The sequence below is a fragment of the Pteropus alecto genome, unplaced genomic scaffold (genome assembly GCF_000325575.1).
Source record: "Pteropus alecto unplaced genomic scaffold, ASM32557v1 scaffold164, whole genome shotgun sequence".
NCBI classification, from domain to species: domain Eukaryota; kingdom Metazoa; phylum Chordata; class Mammalia; order Chiroptera; family Pteropodidae; genus Pteropus; species Pteropus alecto.
The window spans coordinates 26,851,052-26,871,761 of NW_006439568.1; the positions used below are offsets into that span (position 1 = coordinate 26,851,052).

At 35.6% G+C, this 20,710-nt stretch overlaps 1 protein-coding gene across 1 annotated transcript in view; it reads left to right on the plus strand.

Moving 5' to 3' along the window:
- The window catches only part of SLC26A7 (solute carrier family 26 member 7), a 129,423-nt gene that overhangs the window by 76,455 nt on the left and 32,258 nt on the right, over positions 1 to 20,710 (plus strand). Inside the window, exons 10-11 of the mRNA XM_006916681.2 lie at positions 3,233 to 3,310; positions 4,315 to 4,410. Coding sequence (XP_006916743.1) covers positions 3,233 to 3,310; positions 4,315 to 4,410 — 174 coding nt within the window. The remainder of the gene's footprint in view (positions 1 to 3,232; positions 3,311 to 4,314; positions 4,411 to 20,710) is intronic.

Below are 20,710 nucleotides of genomic sequence, written 5' to 3' on the forward strand. Positions count from 1 at the left end.
AAGAATGGAGAAGAGGTCTTCTCTGTTCCAAAGGCCATACATTTGAATGATTAGAACAACAGAACTTTTCTAAGGATTTTCCATTTAAGAGTTATTTTCGGCATGGTTTTCTATTCATCGGATTTCTGAAGAAATAAAAGAAATGTAATAAAACACTAGTTCAGGGGAATAAGGCTTGGCAACAGAGTATTTTATACTGTTCTGCTTGTTGAGATGGTCACTAATCTGTTCAACAATTCCCATTAAATTGCACAGAGGAAAAAAGGGCAAAGGGATTAAGAAGTACAAATGGATAGTTACAAAATAGACATGGAGATATAAAGTGTAGCATAAGGAAAATAATGTAATAAATATGTAAGGGGAAAAAGGGATACTAGATTTAGTGGGGTGATCACTTTGTGTGTTATGTGGATCTCTAATCACTATGCTTACAACTGAAACGTATGTTATTGTATGCCAACTATAATTGAAAAAACTCATTCAATTGTAAAATGTAAATACAAGCAACTAATTGTCTATTAAATTTCAATAAAGATGAAAAAAATTCCACAGAGAAGGAATCTGTTATGTGCATATCCAAATAAAGGATGTTTTCCCATAGTAATCATTTTAGACTTTTAGCATGGCAACTGTTAAGTTTATGTGGGTATAACTGATAACTGAACTGAAATGGTTTGCTGACGGCACTGGATAAACCAAGTCTTGAAAGTTTTGTTATAAATAGGCTCTTTATGAAACCAGTTTTCTGTGTGTGAAGACTTCATAAAACAATTCCTTAGATAGCTCTATATCTTTAAAGGACTAGACTTATACCCAGTAAATCAATCTAGAAGAATTAAAAACTCTTCAATTCTTAGGCTAAGGACAACTAACTAAAGAACCTTATATTTGTTGATTATTTCACTAATCGACTCATTAAATATTATCAATATTTCTGTAGAAACTTATCTTTTTTCAAAATATTTTTTATTTTTATGGTTGTCATACAATATTATATTAGTTTTGGGTATACAACATAGTGATTAGACATTTATATAACTTACAAAGTGATCACCTTGAAAATACCCAGCTGAAGATGTACACAGTTATTACAATATTATTGACTATATTCTTTATGCTATAATTTACACACTCATGACTATTTTGTAACTACCAATATGTATTTCTTAATCACTACCCCTCTTTCACTTCCTCAAGCCCCCTCCTGTCTGGCAACCCTCAAAATGTTCTCTGTTTCTACGAGTTTGTTTCTGTTTTGTTTATTTTGTTTTCTGATTCTACATGTAAGTGAAATCATATAGTATTTGTCTTTCTCTTACTCTATGCAGCACAATACCCTCTAGGTTCATCCACATATTGCAGATGGCAAGGTTTCATTCATTTTTCACTTATTAATTAATTAATTAATTAATTGATTGATTTTTATTTATTTTTATGACTGAGTAGTATTCCAATATGTGTATGTATATACGTACCCACATGTATCACTTGTTTATCCATTCATCCATTAATGGACACTCAGGTTGCCTCCATATCTTGGCTATTGTAAATAATGCTGCCATGAACACATGATTTACATGTCTCTTCAAGGTAGTATTTTGGGTTTCTTCAGTTAAATACCCAGAAGTGGAATTACTGGGTCCTTCTGTGTCTCTTTTTAAAGCTTTTCTTTTAAAGTCTATTTTGTCTGGTATAAGTATTGTTATCCCAGATCTTTTTTTCATTTCCATTTTCATGAATATCTTTTTTATCCCTTGACTTCCAGTCTGTAAGTATCTTTCAGTCTAAAGTGAGTCTCTTGTAGGCATAATATTTTGTTTAAAAGTTCTTATCATATAAAATCATCAGTTATTACTAAATTATCAGTTTAGTGTCAGTTTGATATGCACTGTAACTTTTTTTTTATAGGCAATCTTTAGTTTTCTAATGACTTAATTCTCACAAAGAGATTTTTCTCCTTTATATGCTAGGGAGTGCTGGCAATAAGTTCCACTAAATATGGAAGAAACTTGTGTCTAGCTTCTTTCACTTAGTTAATAGTTTTGAGTTTCATACCTGCTGTTGCATACATTGATAGCCTGTTCTTTTGTATTGCTGAATAGTATTCTACTGTAATAATATACCACAATTTGTTTTTCTATTTACCAATTAATGGACATTTCAGCTTTTTACAAATTTTAGTGTTTATTAATTAAGCTTTTATAAGTATTCACATATACATATTTGCATAGACATATGTTTTTATTTTTCTTAAATAGTTCTGGGATATATAGTTAGTATATGCATAACTTCATAAAAAACTGCTAAACTGTTTTCAAAGTGGCTACACCATATTCCATTCCTACCAGCAATGTCTGGGAACTTTAGTTGCTCTAAACCCTTGCCAGCCCTTAATGTTAATTGATTATTTATTTGTTTATATACTTATTTTTAATGTTAGCCATTCGAATAGGTCCCGATTCACTCTTATTTCTTTATAATGATATTCTAGTCAGCTTTTTGGTCTATTTTTCTCCTGTTAGACTGATAGTTTGGCCCAGTGTTTTTATTTAGTCATGAATATTTGCTTATGTGAAATCAGGTTCTCCATCAAGTGGAGCACAGCTAGGAGTCATGTGATTTGAATTGTCTTTTGTCGGCAGATTGAGTTGGTTAGAACAAGATACTAGTGACTTTTCAGGATTAATAAAATTAAGTCTGTTTCACTGCAGAGACTTCTCCCATATTCCATAAAACTGTTTCATATGAGAGTGCTTCCTAACAAATAACTCTCTCAAAAAAAAAAAAAAAAAAAGAAAGAAAATTTATCATCGGCAAAGAAAAACCCTAAACTGAGTGCTCAGTTATTACCCAAACAACTCCCTAGGAAGCGAGCAGAGGAGTCAAGCTGAACAGCAGGTTAAAAGGCTTTTAATTAAAGTGCCACCTTCACCATAAAACAACTACAAAAAGCCATCAATGTAACATTTGGTAAAAGTTGATGATGTCCTATTTCTTAGTGTGGAATTACTTTTCTCTTGTCATTAACTTAATTTGATTGTACTAGTTTGTCAGCTCTTATGTTTGGGTTCTGTCAGTTGCAAAATATAGATAATGATCCTATGCAATTTAACAATCACATGCCTACAGCTTATCTCTTCTAAACAAGATAAACTAAGAATTATATTTTCCCCCTATAACTTTGGAATAATAAGAAAGTTCAAGGTTTTTTTGTACGTCTTGTATTTTACAGGTGGCTTGTCTAATATCTTGCATTTTCGTCCTGATGGTCATTTATGCAATAGGACCTTTGCTTTACTGGCTGCCCATGGTACAGTAATCCATTTTCATGATCTACTTTTTAAATTTACTTTAAATGAGAATTATTGTGTATTAACATTTCTTAAAAGAGTAACTTCAATGATCCTAATGTGTCACCCATTAATGATTCATGTGTCATTCATGTGACAAAATTAATGAGTTAATGAAGGAGAAATGGAAAAAGATGGCATTTGATAGGCGAAGAATGCGAGGGTACCATGACTATTTTCTAATTATTAGGCTCTTGTATAAAAATAGCATAGTGGAATTCAATTTATTCTGTGGTCATTTAAAGAGAAAAATTTTATCAGAACTTGAGCTGTTAAAAAATGTGTAGTGGGCAAGAGAGTAGGGAACAGAATGCATCTTGCCACCTTTAGCATATCTTTATAAAAAGTGACTCAGAACACTAGTACCAGTGGTTCACCTTGCCTTTAATAAGTCTGAGGCATGAAAGTTACACAAGTAAGATCCTGGTCTTCATAGAGCCAGAGACAGTTTCAGCCCTTCTTGTTCTAATTCTTCATTTATATAGTGAGATTAAATCATTTCCACTAGAGGATCTTTCAATAATTAAGTTTACTTTTCAAGAGAGTTATAAATACCTTCAGGTGAAACCATATAATTGATACTTAAGACAATTGTAAAGAAATACATGATATATTTAATTTCTGCAACCAACAAACTTCAAACAAATGGTTATAAATAATTATTATAAAGTTAAGAGGACATATAGCAATCATTATGACATTCATCCTTATCATTTATTTCTTTTTCCTTCTTCCTAATTTTTTAGAATGACACAAATTCTACCCTGTGATTTTCTAGAATTGTCATTATATTCCTGAAATAGGTTAGTCCTAAACAAAATAAATATTATTTTATTCTTCTAAATGGTGATTGCTTTTCTCTAGTAAGTATTTTAAAAACAAATGAATAAAAATAACTTTAGTCTTTTAAATTTAGATTAAAATCTTTATATTGTTTGTTCATCAACTTATTTCTTATTTGTAGTGTGTTCTTGCAAGTATTATTGTCGTGGGACTGAAGGGAATGTTAATACAGTTTCGGGATTTAAAAAAATATTGGAATGTGGATAAAATCGATTGGGTAAGTAGAAATTTGACCTAAAATTTTCCTCTTTGGCTTAAACACATGTTATAAAATAACTTTTAATACTTCAGTTTTAAGAAAATAAGTTTTAATCATTTGAGACTTGTATACTTTATGAACTACCATTTACTTTTTCAAAATCCTAATAAAAACATTAAAATATAAAATGTCTTTTTTCTTATATGGCATGGAATTTTGTCAAATTTTGATTGACGTGTTGTTTGAGAACTTTTAAAGAAATGCTAACTAACATGAGTGGATTGGGGGTTCCTAATTTTTTCTATGAATTGATTTTAACAGTGAAGCTAATCAAAGAAATGTAGACTAATAGAAATGTTACCATTTATAACATGTATGAAAAACCAGCATTAATTGCTAAGATATATGTACTACATTGATATGGGGTGAACATATTAATAGTGATCATATTCATTCTAAATATAAAAAGTCTCATGAACTGTGTTTTAAATGGGTTACATTGAGAGGATCGTTATGTTAATAGGATATTGCCAGCAACAGATTAAATTATACTGAAGAATGATAAAGTGTGGCTTCTACTAACAGAAATGCTTAACCTACTTATCCTAGAGAAAAGCCTCTATGCACGAACATCCAGAATTCTTTACCTCTTCACTATGAGTGAAGTATTTCATGAGTACCCTCTGTTTGGCTCTACTATGAAGCTCACCATTATGGAAATAAAATTTTCTATGTATTTCTTCTCCTTCAGATTTTTTTGCTCTGAGACTTTGGAGGATTCTTTATGCTGGTGCCTACTTTCATATTCCTTCTAAGGCTTAAAATTACTTAGCTCCTACCAAAGTATAATGTGGGGTGCCATGGGTAATACAAAGATGAATAAAGAACTACTTACCCACTCTTGATATTTATGTTTGTGCAGGAAGCAGACACTTATGCAAAGCATACTACAACATGAACTAGAAGCAGAAGTATAAGCTTAGTGATGGGGGGAATTAGAGACTGGGACATTTAATTTGGACTGGGTTAATGTGAAAGACTCTCACAACAGAGCTGAAATGTGACTTGAAGGAACAATATTTTTTAGACAGGCCAAGAGGCCAAAATTAGCCAGGCTACTAGAGGATTGTGACTTTTTAAAGGTGATGTATGTGAGGTAGCACATGGAAATAGATGCACATTTAATCAATAAGCTATTTGATAATCCTATAATAAAGGTGTTTCTAAGAAACTCAGTAATCACCTAAGAGAGAGCACATTACCATATATGAAGTGGAGAGGTGTCACCAGAGGTTTCTTCCAGGAAATTATGGGTAGAACATATAGTATGAGGGTGGTAGTAAAAACAGACAGGGTTGAAAAAGTTAAGAATGGGTTGGACTAGAAAAGGTTGCTATGTCCTACAGAGAAGACTAGACTTCATCTTGAAGGCAGCGAGGTATCACTGAAAGGGGAAATAGAGATATGATTTATGTATTGGGAAGATTACTTAAGTAATTTGAGGAAGATGGATCAAACTGATAAAGTATGCAGCAGTTGGAGCACTGCTTTAGTAATTCGGGCAAACAAATGAGGAAGACCTGAACCAAAACTGAAATCGTGAGATTCAAGAGGAGGAAGTAGATTTGAAAAACATTAAAAATGTTCCATTATTTAGCCCTCACCACCAATTCATCATATAAAGTGCAGCAGTCTAGAATGACTTCTAAGTTTTTAGTTAGGAGCATCGCTGGAGGAAGATGACATCATTCACTGAGTTATAGAACATGGAATACTGTTTAAATGCATTTAGTGGTTACCTTTAGTCTTTTTTTTTTTTTTTTTACATAGGTTCTCATTCCCGAGTTATTTCCATTCATCACTTTGTTTTCTGTATGTCATCACCAAAGAGGCTTATGTAGTTTATACTCCCTGAGCATGGTGAAAACAGCCACCTGTTTTCTTCTTATACTAGAAGAAAGTCTCTGACTGAGTCTAAAATGTTTCCCTCAGGACTTTTTAGACTTGATATTACATTTAGGCATTGAAAGATAAGGCAGAGAAATCACATATCAACATGATATCTTTTTACTTTATGTGAGTTTGTTTTTCTAAAGAGATGTTCAAGAAGTTCTTTCTTACCTATGAAGTTTGGTATTAATAAGAATATTTCTTTTAGTTGAATACCCAGTATCAAATTTCTATGAAAGTGACATATCATCTTGATCTCAGAATCAATAATTACATAGAAAATTTTTTTCCAAATAAATCTTTAAATATTTTTCAAATCTACTTGTTCTGTCCTGTTAATGAATTATGTATTTGTCAATTTTATTATTTTTCTTCATATATATAATTTTCCCATGATTAGTGTGTGTGTGTGTGTGTGTGTGTGTGTGTGTGTGTGTGTGGTTTCTCTGGACTTTTCACTGTATTTCTGATTATGTATTTCTGGCTATGAAAATCCCATTTTTAGCTTTAAATTTGGGTTTTATCTCTGTAACGTTTTTTTAAATTAATTAATTTTAATTAGTTTCAAATATACAGTACATGTTTTTTAAATTTATTTATTTATTTTAATTAGTTTCAAATTTATATAGTTTATAAAACTATCCCCCTAATTGCTCCTTCTTTCCTCTGGTTTTCCACCTAGCCAATATATTAATGCTAACTACATTCCCTATGCCATGCTCCCCATCCCCGTGACCATCTCTCAACCTCTAATTTGTACTTCTTTAACCCTTCGCCGCATTCTCCCAGCCCCCAACCCTCTCCTCTCTGTCCATCACCAAATAGTCCACTATATTTGTGTTCATTTATGATTAGTTTGTTCTTTTTGTTCCTTAGATTCCGCATATAAGTGAAACTATATGGCATTTATCTTTCTCTGTCTGACTTATTTCACTGAGCATAATAACCTCTAGGTCCATCCATGTCATTGTGAATGGTAAGATTTAATTTTTTTAACGGCTGAGTACTATTCCATTGTATATATAAACTATAACTTCTTTATATAATCATCTGCTGATGAGCATTTAGGTTGCTTCCATATCTTGGCTATTTGTAAATTGTACTGCCATGAATATTGGGGTGCATAGATTGTTACAAATTATTCTTTTGGTTTTTCTTGGATAAATACCCAGAAGGGCAATTGCTGGGTCAAAAGGTATATCCATTTTTAATTTGTTGAGAAACTCCATATTGTTTTCCATAGCAGCTGCACTAATTTGGAATTCCACAAACAATGTATGAGGGTTCCCTTTTCTCCGCATCTTCTCCAATGCATTTTGTTTTTTTATTTATTGATGATAGCCGTTCTGACAGGTGTGAGGTGATACCTCATTGTGATTTTAATTTGCATTTCTCTGATGATTAGTGACCTTGAGCATCTTTTCATATGTCTATTAGCCATCTGTATTTTCTCTTTGAAGAAGTATCCGTTCAGGTCTTCTGACCATTTTTTAAATTGGATTGTTTGATTTTTTTGTTCTTGAGTTGTATGAGTTCTTTATATATTTTGGATATTAACCTCTTACCAGATGTATCATAAGCAAATATTTTCTTCCAATTAGTAAGCTATCTTTTAGTTTTGTTGATGGTTTCCTTTGCTGTACGAAAACTTTTTAGTTTGATGCAGTCCCATTTGTTTATTTATTCTTTTGTTTCTCTTGCCCAGGAAGATAAATCCCCTCCCCCCCCCAAAAAATTACTGTTAGTAATATCAGAGAGTTTACTGTTTATATTTTCTTCTAGAAGTTTTATGGTTTGTAGTCTTACACTTAAGTCTTTAATTTATTTTGAGTCTATTCCCGTATACTGTGTAAGAAGGTGGTCCAGTTTCTTTTTTTTGCATGTATCTGTCCAATTTTCCCAACATCATTTATCGAAGAGACTGTCTTTACCCCATTGTATATTCTTTCCTCTTTTGTCATATATTAAGTGAGTGTATAGACGAAGATTGATTTCTGAGCTCTCTAATCTATTCCATTGATCAATGTATCTCTTTTTATGCCAGAACCATCAGTTTTGATTATTGTAGCCTTATAGTATAGTTTGATATAAGGTAGTGTGATACCTCCAACTTTGTTCTTATTTATCGAGATTGCTGTGCTATTCAGGATCATCTATAGTTCCATGTAAATTTTAGGATTATTTGTTCTAGCTCTCTGAAAAATGCCATTGGTATTTTGATAGGGATTGCAATGAATCATAGATTGCTTTGAGTAGTATGGCCATTTTAATGATGTTGATTCCTCCTACCATGAGAACAGTTTATGCTTCCATTTATTTGTATCTTTCTCAATTTCTTTTTCAATGACTTATAATTTTCTCAGAACAGGTCTTTTACCTCCTTGGTGAATTTGATTTCCTGGTGTTTTATAGTTTTTCTATGCAATTGTAAATGGGATTGTTTTCTTAATTTCTATTCCCAAAAGTTCATCACTGATGTATAAAAATGCTACTGACTTCTGAATATTTATTGCTACGTTACTGAATTCATTGATCAGTTCTAACAGTTTTTTGGTGGAATCTTTAGGGTTCTCTCTATATAGTATCATGTCATCAGCAGATAACGAAACCTTTATTTCTTTCTAATTCGGATATCTTTTATTTCTCTGTCTTGTCTGATAGCTGTGGCTAAGACTTCCAATACAATGTTAAAAAGGAGTGGTGAAAGTGGGCATCCTTATCTTGTTCCTGATCTTAAAGAAAATGCCTTTAGTTTTTCTCCATTGAATATGATGTTAGCTGTAGGTTTGTCGTATATGGCCTTTATTATTTTGAGGTATATCCCCTCTATTCCCACTTTGCTGAGAGTTTTTATCATAAATGTATTCTGGATTTTGTTGAATGCTTTTTCTGCATCTATTGATATGATCATATGGTTTTTATTTTTTGATTTGTTAATGTGGTGTATCTCATGAATTAATTTGTGGATGTTGTACCAACCTTGCTTCCCAGGAATAAATCCAACTTGATCATGATGTATGATATTTTTAATGTATTGCTGAATTCAGATTGCTTATATTCTGTTGAGGACTTTTGCATCAATATTCGTAAGAGATATTGACTTACAGTTTTCTCTTTTTGTAATGTCTTTGTCTAGTTTTGGAATCAAGGTAATGGTGACCTTGTAAAAGGAGTTAGGAAGCTTTCCCTCTTCTTTAATTTTTTGGATAAGTTTCAGAAGAATAAGTGCAAATTCTTCTTTGAATGTTTGGTAAAATTTGCCTATGAAGCTACCTGGTCCAGGACTTTTTTTTTTTGTTGAAGTTTTTGATTACTGATTCTATTTCATTTGTGGTAATTGGTCAGTTCAGATTTTCTGTTTCTTCTTGACTCAATCTTGGGAGATTGTATATTTCTAGGAATCTGTCCATTTCTTCCAGATTGTCCAATTTGTTGGCATTCTCTCTTTTTTCTTATTGTCTTAGGATTCTTTGTATTTCTGTAGAGTCCATAGTTATGTCTCTTTTATTTCTGATTTTATTTACTTGAGTCCTCTCTCTTTTTTCTTTGATGAGTCTAGTTAAGGGTCTGTCAATTTTGTTTATCCTTTCAAAATACTAGCTCTTGGTTTCATTGATCTTTTGTATTATTTTTATAGACTCTATTTTATTTATTTCCACTCCGATCTTTATTATTTCTTTCCTTCTATTCACTTTGGGTTTTGTTTGCTGTTCTTTTTCTAGTTCTTTTTAGTGTAAGGTTAGATTGTTTATTTGAGCTTTTTCTTGTTTCTGTAGGTAGACCTATATTGCTATGAATTTCCCTCCTAGGACTGCTTTCACTGTGTCCCATAGATTTTGAATCATTGTCTTTTCATTTTCATTTGTTTCTAGTATCTTTTGATTTCCTCCTTGATCTCATTAATAACTCATTCATTGTTTAATAACATGCTATTTAGCCTCCATGTGTTTGTGTATTTTTCAGTTTTTTTTCTTGTAGTTGATTTCTAGTTTCATACCATTTTGATCAAAGAAGATGGTTGATATGATTTCGATCTTCTTAAATTTATTGAAACTTGTTTTGTGTCCTAATATGTGGTCTATCCTAGAAAATGTTCCATGTGCAGTTGAGAAGAATATATATTTTGCTGCTTTGGGGTAAAAATGCTTTGAAAATACCATTAAATCCATTTGGTCTAGTGTGTCTTTTAGGCCCATTGTTTTCTTGTTGATTCTTTGCCTGGAAGATTTGTCCATTAATGTCAATGAGGTGTTAAAGTCTCCTACTATGAGTGTATGACTGTTGATCTCTCCTTTTATGTCAGTCAATAATTGCTTTATGTATGTAAGTGCTCCTATGTTGGGTGCAAATATGTTAGGTTATGTCCTCTTGATTTATTGATCACTTGATTTATTGATCACTTTATCATTACGTAATGCTCTTCTTTGTCTCTTATTTTAAAGTCTATTTTATCTGATATAATGTTCACCCCTCTGGCTTTTTTTTTTTTTAATTTCCATTTACGTGAAATATTTTTTTCCATCTCTTTACTTTCAGTCTGTGAGTGTCATTTGATTTGAAGTGAGTCTTTTGTAGACAGCATACGCGTGGATCTTATTTTCTTATCCATTTGGCTACCCTATATCTTTTGATTGCGGCATTTAATCTGTTTACATTTAAAGTAATTACTGATGTGTATATAGTTACTGCCATTTTATTATTTGTATACGTTATAAATATTTTCTTTTTTACCCTTCTCTTTTTATAGAAGTCCCTTTAACCTTTCTTGTAATACTGGCTTGTTGATGATGAGTTTCTTAAGCTTTTTTTCTGTCTTGGAAGCTCTTTATTTCACCTTCCATTTTAATCGAAAGCCTTGCTGGGTGGAGTATGTGTGGTTGCAGATTCCTGTTTTTCATAACTTTGAATATTTCTTGCCAGTGCCTTCTAGTCTGCAAAGTTTCCATTGAAAAATCAGCAGACATTCTTGTGGGGATACCCTTGTAAGTAACTAGCTGCCTTTCTCTTGCTGCTTTTAGGATTCTCTCTTTTTCTTTGAACTTTGGTGTTTTAATTATGATGTGTCTTGATGTGGATCTGTTTGAATTTCTCTTGTTTGGGACTCTGTGATTCTTGAACTTGCATATCTAATTTCTTTGCCAGTTTACTGAAGTTTTCTGTCATAATTTCTTCAAATAGATTCTCAATCTCTTACTCTCTCTCTTCCGCTTCAGTTATTCCTATGACCCAGATATTGTTACGCTTAATGTTGTTCCGAGGTCTCTTAAACTATTCTCATTTAAAAAAATGTTTTTCTTTTTGTTTTTCTGATTAGGTGTATTCTGCTACCTTGTTTTTCAGTTTACTGATTAGATCTTCCACTTTGTCCAATCTACTGTTGAATCCTTCTAGCGTATTCTTCATTTCAGTTATTGTATTCTTCATTTCTGTCTGGTCCTTCTTTATAGTTTCTATGTCCTTTTTTATGATTACTATCTCTCTGTTGAAGTTCTCATTGTGCTCATCCATTCTCTCCATAAGTTTGTTGAGCATCCTTATAACCATTACTATGAACTCTGTCTCTGTTAGGTTGTTTGCTTCCATTTCATTTAGCTTATTTTCTGGAGTTTTCCCTATTGTTTTATTTGTAGCATGTTTCTTTGTTTTCTCACTTTATTAGCCTCTCTATTTGTCAGGAATATTTATTTTGTCTCTCAGCCTTAGCCAGATGGCCTAATGTGGAAGGTGTCCTATGTGGCCTAGTGTCACACTTTCTCTGACCCCCTATGCCAGGGGTACTGGATGAGATCTTTGTGTGAGTTGTGTGTGATCTTCTGTTGTCACCAAACCTTTACTGTTGTTAATACATCAGTGGAGGAGTTTAATGCTAAGGCTGACTAATTCTGAGAATTGGCTGCACCCACAGGGTAAGAGTTGCTGTGTGAGAGCTGACCTCACTGAGTGAGATTTGCCCTAGCAGGTTTGTGTACTTGTTGCAACCACCCTTTGTGTGTACTGCTAATGGGGCTAGTCAGAAGTTGCTTTGTTTTGATCTGGTGCCAGCCTCCAGATGTGTTGGTTTTGTGGCCCTTTGGGAGAGGCTCCCCAGTAGGCCATGGTCAGCCACTGCTTTTGACTGCTTAAGGTTACCCCATGGGAACTATAAAGTGATCCGTAAATGGTTGTAGCCTATGCTTGATCTATAGGTAAGTGGAAGAGACAATGTTGTAGATAGCAGTCCAGTCATCTCCCATCCCTGACTAATGGCAGTTTAGGAGAGGGACCAGTGTTTCTCAAAGCCTGATACAGCCTGTCAGTTGCCTGAAAGTCTCTGAAATTGGATGAGCCTCTGGGTGATATGCATGTTGTGTGGTGCAGGGACCCAGGAAGTCTCCTGGGTCTATTGAGTAAATTTCCCCCTGCCACTGCAGTTCAGTTTACATGCCAATGCTGTCTCTGTGGCTCCTTGTACAAATTTCCAATGGTAGCAGGGTCATCTGCTGCCCATCGTGGGCCTGAATGCACCACTGGAGGGCAGGGGCAGCTACCTATCAATGTGCAGTGGGCACTTTGTGTATTGGATAGGACAGAAACTCAGGAAGTCAAGGGCTGTCAGGCCAGTACAGATCCTTGTAATCCCCTCAAGAGATATTGCAGCTCGTACAAGCAGCAGTGGTCTGCCCACAACTATTCTTCCTGAAATGTGCTCACTGCACTAGCCAAAGTCTGTTGCTTATGCAGACTGCACAACCCCAGCTCTCATACAGCTCTCATGCAGGGCATAGGAGGCTGCCTGTCAATGGGCTACAGGCATTTTGTGGCTTTGATGAGGCGGGATCTCAGGGAGACAAGAACTGTCAGACCAATACAGCCTCAGTTTTGCTGAAACTTTTGTGCCTGTTCTGCTGTACTCACAGATCACAGTGAGATCAATTACCTTCTGGGGCTGTTCCACAGATCCCTGCACTCCCCATATGCAATATTGCAACTCTTGCAGGCAGCAGAGGTCTGCCTGCCACAGATTTCCTTGCAGTGCTCACCCTGTGCTAGCCAATGTTTGTTGCCTGTGTGGATTGGGAGAGCCAAGGATGAGGGGCAGGGCTCTGGCAGTTCACTCTCAATGAGCTGCCTGGGGCAAATTGTAGGATGGGGCTGGGTCTCAGAGAGACAATGGCAGTCAGATCAATACAGCCTCAGTCTTTAGGCAGCTTTTGTAACAGTTCCAGTTCCCGCTGACGTCCCAGATCACAGAATGACCAGCTGCTGTCTGGTACCAGCCCACAGATCCCCAAGATCTGCCCAAGTTCGTGTTGGCAGCAGTGATCTGCCTTAACCTATCTTGGAAATATTGCTCACAGTTCTGACTGCCAACTGTAAATGCTTGGCCCTGAATCAGTGCAGGGCATGGCAGCCATCCAGCAACAAAAGTCCCAGGTAATCTGAAGGTTAGGTGGGGCAGTCTGATCTCCTCAGGCCAGTGCTTCCTAATTGCCCTGTGAGACAGGTTTGCATAGTCAAGCTGCAGTGGCCTGCAGATTGCCTGGTAGGGGGGTTGGAATAGGCACAATGGTGGCTGCCCTTCCAGCCCTTATTCTGGTGCCAGGTAATGCAGACTTTCTCGGTATGAATCCCATGTGAGCCTCTGACCCACTGCCAGTGTCCCGGGTCAGTGTTTGAAGTTTAGAAAGCCTGTCTGCAGACCTTTCAAAGGGGTACCTAGGGTTTCAGTCTCCTTCTGTCTCACCCAGATGGCCAGAATTTCCTCTGGTTTTTGCAGCAATAGTTATTGGAATCTCCTCTTCCATGGGCTAGGACCCTGGGCTGAGGAGCTCTCAGATGAGACCAGGACAACCCCTCTCCTTCAGTAGAGCCCCTGCAGCCTCACTCTCCCTCTCTGTGATTCTCTTCCTCCCGCAGGTATGAGTCTGAGTCCCAATTCTGGACTTTGCTTCTCCTACAGGCTTTGGTGTGATTCCTTTATGTTATCAGATGTAGATGTTACAATCAGCTGGACATCAGGTGATTCTCCATGTTGATTATTTTATAATTTAGTTGCAATTTCAATGTAGACCTGGGAGGAGACAAATCCTGCTTTAAATAGTCCACCATTTTTCTTCCCAATCTTCTATCTCTGTAATGTTTTTATTTCTATCAAATTCCTTTCCTAAAATTTTCTAGCTTGCTTTTTACCTCTTTTATTTATTCATTCATCTGTTTGTTTGTTTGTTTGTTTGTTTATGTGAGGCAACCCTTGGTTGACCTCACAGATTGCAAGGAACTTATCAGTTTACAATCCCTTATTTTTTATTTTTTTTACACCTACAGCACCTGCTCTTCCTAGATGGTCTCCCCTCCAGGTACTAACTAGGCTTGACTCTGCTTAGCTTCCAAGATCAGACAGGATCAGACTTGTTTAGGGTCGCATGGCCATAGTCATTTTTTTTTAAATAAATTTTTTTTTTCTTTGAAGCTTCATATCTATTTTTGAGGGGTTTTTCTTCCCAAGATTATATTGCCTATTACATGTCTAGGTCTATCTTCTGTTTCATTATTTTTTTCTTTCTTTCTCCATTTCTATGAATATATTCCTTGCTGATTTCTGTATGATTATAATGAATTTTAAATGAACGAAGCTATTTGCTGAAAATAATGGGGAGAGGACAATAGGTAGCAAGTGAGGTATAACAGCCTATAGCTCTGATTTTTAGGTAGATAATCTGATGATTTGTTTCTGGTTCAAACAAGGCTTCACAAATCACGGGCTCTCTGGTGATCTGACACTTGCTGTCTCCTCTCCACTCTTCACCTTACTTCACCTCCGTCAGTCTCCTTTGGTTAGGAAGTTAGGTTGCAAGTGATTCACTTCACTGCTTATCTTTCTATGATATCAAATAAATAACATATGGATACATTTCCTTTTTCTCTGGTGGCTCGCCATTGCCCCTGGAACTTAAAGATCTTATCAGAAGATTATTGTATAGATTTTTCTAAATCATGACATTATGGAGAAATTTAGAATTAATTGAACTTTAAGGATAAATTTGCTAACTTCCAGTGTCCTCCTTGATATCTTCCAAATTTTACAGTATTTGGCAAGTCTGCACCATATTTTGTATTATGGGTTGTGACCATGTTCTTGTTTCACTGCAACTGAATTTTCCTCTTTATATATTTATTTTTTAAAAATAGTTTTTGGTGGGTTTTTAATAGAGGAAAGTGGAGTAAAAAGGCCCTTAATATACTACCTAAATCTGATATTTGAATCTTTACCACAGAAAGGTAATTCTGGCAGTAGTATGGCAAATGATTTACAATACTGATAGCAAATGCAGGTAGTTAAGTAGGAGACTCTCAGCATAGTATAGGGGAACAACAGTAAAGTATGAACTAGAGTATTATCAGTGAATTGAGATGAGGCTATGGTTTGAGATATTTTTATTAATAACATAGAATTTGGAAAAAGTTTGGACAAGTAACTGAAAAAAGAGAAATAGTAAAATATGATTCCAAGGTTTCTGATAGTAGTGTCTTAAAAAAATATTAGTGTTATAACTGAAAGGGAACATTGGAGGAAGGGCAGATTTTGGTCTGAAGATAATGAGTTTGCATTTAAATATATAAACTTTGAAGATATTTGGTAGACAGTTTGAAAAATGGTTTAATAGCTCAGAATTGCTAGGCTTCTACATAGAGGTAGTAGTTGAAAAGTTGGAGTTAGTAGGCAATACAGTGTGGGCAAAAAATAGGATTGAGAAAGATGACATGGATATAACAGATATATTATGGTTAAATGTGACTGAGTTTAGCTAAACAATGGCCTCCTATGGTTGAAGTGGCCAGTTATTTCTTTGTTGCTAAGAAACTGATTTAGGCATAGAATTTATAGTGAAAATATTATGTAGACTTTTGTGGATGAAAGCTGTATTACTCAGTAGGTAGAATAAGTTCAGATTACTCATTAAATAGAATAAACCTAAATCTGTAAGTAAAGTTACCAAATATGGGTGTGTGTAAAAATATGAAAATATAAAGTTTAAAAAATCATGGAAGCAGTCATCACATGAAAAATCAGAAATTTATACTTCTTTAAAAATTTTTATATATTTATTTTTTCAATTATAACTAACATAAAATATTATATTAGTTTCAGGTGTACAACACAGTGATTACACATGTATATAACTTATAAAGTGATCATCCTGATAAACCCAGTTCCGATCTGACACCATATTAGTTATTATGACTGTATTCACCATGCTATACTCCAACAGTCCCCAATTTTTTTGGCATGAGAGACCAGTGCTCCTGTGAGAATCTAATGCCTGTTGATCTGAGGTGGAGCTGAGGTGGTGATGCTATCACTGGGGAACAACTACAAATACAGATAAAGCTTTGCTCACCTCTGCTCATCTCCTGCTGTGTAGCTGGGTTCCTAACAGGCTACAGACCAGTACTGGTCTGCGGCCCAGGGTGGGAGGGACCCCCTGCTATATTCTATATCCCCATGGCTATTTTGTAACTACTCATTGGTATCTCTATTCCCCTTCCCCCTTCACCCATCCTCCCACTTCCAGTTGGACAACTATTAAAATGTTCTCTCTAACTATGAGCTTGTTTTTGTTGTTTGTTTGTTTATCCTGCTTTTTAGATTCCACATATGGCATTTGTCTTTCTCCATCTGACTTACTCCACTCAGCACAATACCCTCTCTGTCCATCCATGTTGCTACAGATGGCAAGATTCATTTTTCTAATGTCCGAGTACTATATATATATAGTACTCATATATATATATATATATATAATGTTCTATGTATTAAGTAGGGCTGCTATGTCTTCAGTCTTGGTAGAGTGGCCTTATATAGTAAGTATATTATGGGTCCCAGTGGCACAGTCTTTCCTGGTCACCTGAGCTGGGTTTTCCAGGTGTGTCCTTTTTGTGAGTAGTGTGTGTCCTCCTTTGTAGTTGAGCCTTGGCTGCTGTTTGCCCATCAGTGGGAGGGATTGACCCTCAAGCTGATTGGTTGTGATGACTGGCCATGATCAATAGAGGAGCTGTTTTGCAAGGGCTGACCCTACAGAGCTGGATTTGCTTTAACAGGGTTCTGGTGCCTGCCCTTTCTACGTTTTAGCTGTGTTGTCCTCAGATGTGATCCCAAGTTTGGTACTCCAACTCAGACCAAAGCCAGCTATTGGGTGTGCAGGCCAGAGCTTCCTGGGAAGGGCCTTGCCATAGGCCACGTTTAGCTGCAGACTTTGCCCTGCCTAATGCCTCCTGGCAAGAGCCACCAAGCAATCCACAGATGGCTGCCATCCACACTGTGCTTGGATACACCTGGAGAGGCCAAGCCACAAACAGAGACTAACTGCCACTAGTCCCAGGCTTGGAGCTGCTCGGCAAGAGGTACAGGGCATACTGAGACCAGATCTTGCTTATTTAGGTTTCGTGAACCTTTGAGAGATTCTAAGAAAGTCCACAGCATGAGCCTAGACAGGCCATGTATATGGAAAATCCACTGGAAGCAGTTTAGGTAGGCCCACATGTTGGGAGGGGTGGAGTCTCAAGGAATCACCAGGGCAGGGTGACCAGTGTTAGCCAGGTTGATAGAGAATCAGATATGACACCCTCCTGGGTCTGCAAGTCGAGCAGGGGAGAGCTTAACACAGGAAAAATGTCCTTTGCCAGAACTTCTTTCTGGGAGAAAACTGTCCCTCCATCCCTTGCCCTGAAGCAAAACAATTCAGTTTTTCCCCATATGTCTCTGGCTCTTTCTGAGTGGCTACCCCAGAACTGGAGCTCAGAGCTAATGAGTTTGTCACTGAGTAAATCCACATGTGGGCCTTTTAAGAGGAGTGTCTGTGACTCCCTCAGCCTTCTGTCTCACTCTGCCACAAATTCTGCCAGTTTTCACAGCCAGAAATGGGACTTCTCTTCCCAGCGTGGAACTCTTGGTTGGGGAGCCTGGTTTGGGGCTGAAACCCCTTGCTCTTCAAGAAGGACCTCCACAGCCAAAATATTTCTTCTGATTCTCAACTGTCACATGCATTTTGCGTCTTGCTCTTCCTACCAGCCTCAAGGTGGCCTGTTCTGTGTGACTTCAGTTGTAAGACTTCTGTTCAGCTGTGGCATCCAGATATGGCACCCTCCTGGGTCTACAAGTTGAGCAGGGGAGGACTTAACAAAGGAACAATGCCCTTTGCCAGAACTTCTTTCTGTAAGGAAGCTGCTCCTCCAGCCCTCGCCCTGAAGCCAAACAATTCAGTTTTCCCCCATATGTCCCTGGCTCTTTTTGAGGGATAACCACCCCCCCCAAAGATGATGGTAATTCTGTAGTTTAGTTGTAATTTTGATGTGGTCTATTTCTTTAAAATTTCTATAGTTTGATAACAATTTTAGTTTGAGCTGTAGATCAAAACCCTGTTGAGATCACGAAAAAATAAGGATCCAAAATAGAGGCCTGACTCATGGGCCTGAATTTGAGCAACTAAACAGTGGGATGGAATTCAGACCTACAGAAATTTAATAATATGGATCAATCACCAAAACAGATAGGCTAGCAGAGGCAAAGTAATTGAGTAACTGCTAAATTGTTCTTTACATTGATACATTTTCTGTAATGAACAAGAGTTTATGTGTTCCCTACTCGAGATCAACTTTGGAGTTAGCCTGTTTTTAGGAGCTGTGAGTAAAAAATAAGGAAAGGATCAAGTGGGAACACATAATAAAAAAATTAGGGGCCAAGGAGCTAACCAATTTCTTATAACTGTGACAACCAGCATTTGGATCTCTAATAGAAATTGTTACAGAATAGTGTTGAGATTTGTTCTAACCCAACACTGGTCTATGTTATTAATTCCCATTTGATATTTTTCCAAAGCTATAAATGTAGCCCCAGGAAATAATTAAACATTATAACTCTGGTTTACAATAGATGATGTTGTAGGAGAGTAAATATGCTTTAAAAATAGAACCAAATGTTATAAAAATTTTGAGTTACTCTGAAAAATAATGGCCTCCAGGCTCTGTGGTTTTTAGAATGACAGGGACCAGGAACCTCAGTTTCCTATGCTGTATTAAATTATGCATGTTGGTTAGATGAAATTGGACTTAGAAAGCTTTTGGTGAGGTTTATTCTGTCACACTGAGGCAGGTTAAGTCAGCAATAAATATTCAGTGAGAAGCAGAGCAATTATGGCAAGTTGAAGCAATGATCAAAAACTTGCAAGCTTGTTTTGTGTATAATTAAGTAATGTAAGTAATACATTAGGAAGGAAAAACATACTGTATACAAATAGAAGATTCAAATGACTGTCTATGCACTTGAATAGACAACCGCATGACAGATTGACGATGATGTAGTAAGTGCCAACCTAGCATTATATTTGTAGGTGATGGATCTTAACATGAGAACACTTAAACTAACTATATTTTCCCTTTTACTCTAGAATGTTTGTTTCTTCTATATCAAAAGGAATTTTATGGATAAAAAGCCCTCCATTTGCTTCCAAGGGCTTAGTTTTTTGGAAAAAAAAAAAAAGCCCATCGTTAAGCTCAGTGTAGATAAATAATACAAAAGACCCTTTGGAAACATTTGTTATAACCCATGCCCCAACACACACACACACACACACACACACACACACGAATCTGTGCTATTTTCAGATTATATAGAAGTTTCTAATTCTTTCATTTGTGTAGGGATTGAATTATGTTGTTGAAAATATCTTTAAGTGATAATATACCTATCCGGACAGAAAGATATTGACTTAAAATTGTATGCCTAAGTAAAGTGATGAAGATAATTTTGAGGAAAGAGAGAATTTAAAGATTTTGTTGGTTTACTATTTGATAAATGCAGAATTTTGTGTTTAGAAAATATATCCTTTTGGATTTCAGAAATTATTTTACTTTTAAAATATTTTTTTGCCAACAATAAACAGAAATGCCACTGTTAATGCAATATCTTGTTGCAAATTGCAATTTCAAGTGGTCAGCAAAACTATAATAATTTTGGAATTCCCACTTAATGAAAATAGAATTTTATTGCAATATTTTGAAATGTTCCCAAGAACTAAGTTAGCCCTGATTTTTTAGCTTTCACAATTTCACGAGAAGTGGCCCCTTACCAAAATTATCATCATCGTCATTACCATCATCATCTTTATAATGACTTATCTAAAAGTGGCTTTGATCATGTTGTTAGATTCAGTTGTTTGAACATTAGGCTTTGAGTCTTATGTGTTATAAACTATGTTAGTTCTTTTTATAGCAATCCTAGAAAATAGAATATTATCAGGAATAAACAAAAATTTGCAAACAATTGCTTATAATATTATTACATTAAATGAGAAAACAGTGGGAAATTATGGCATATTTTGAACAATACAAG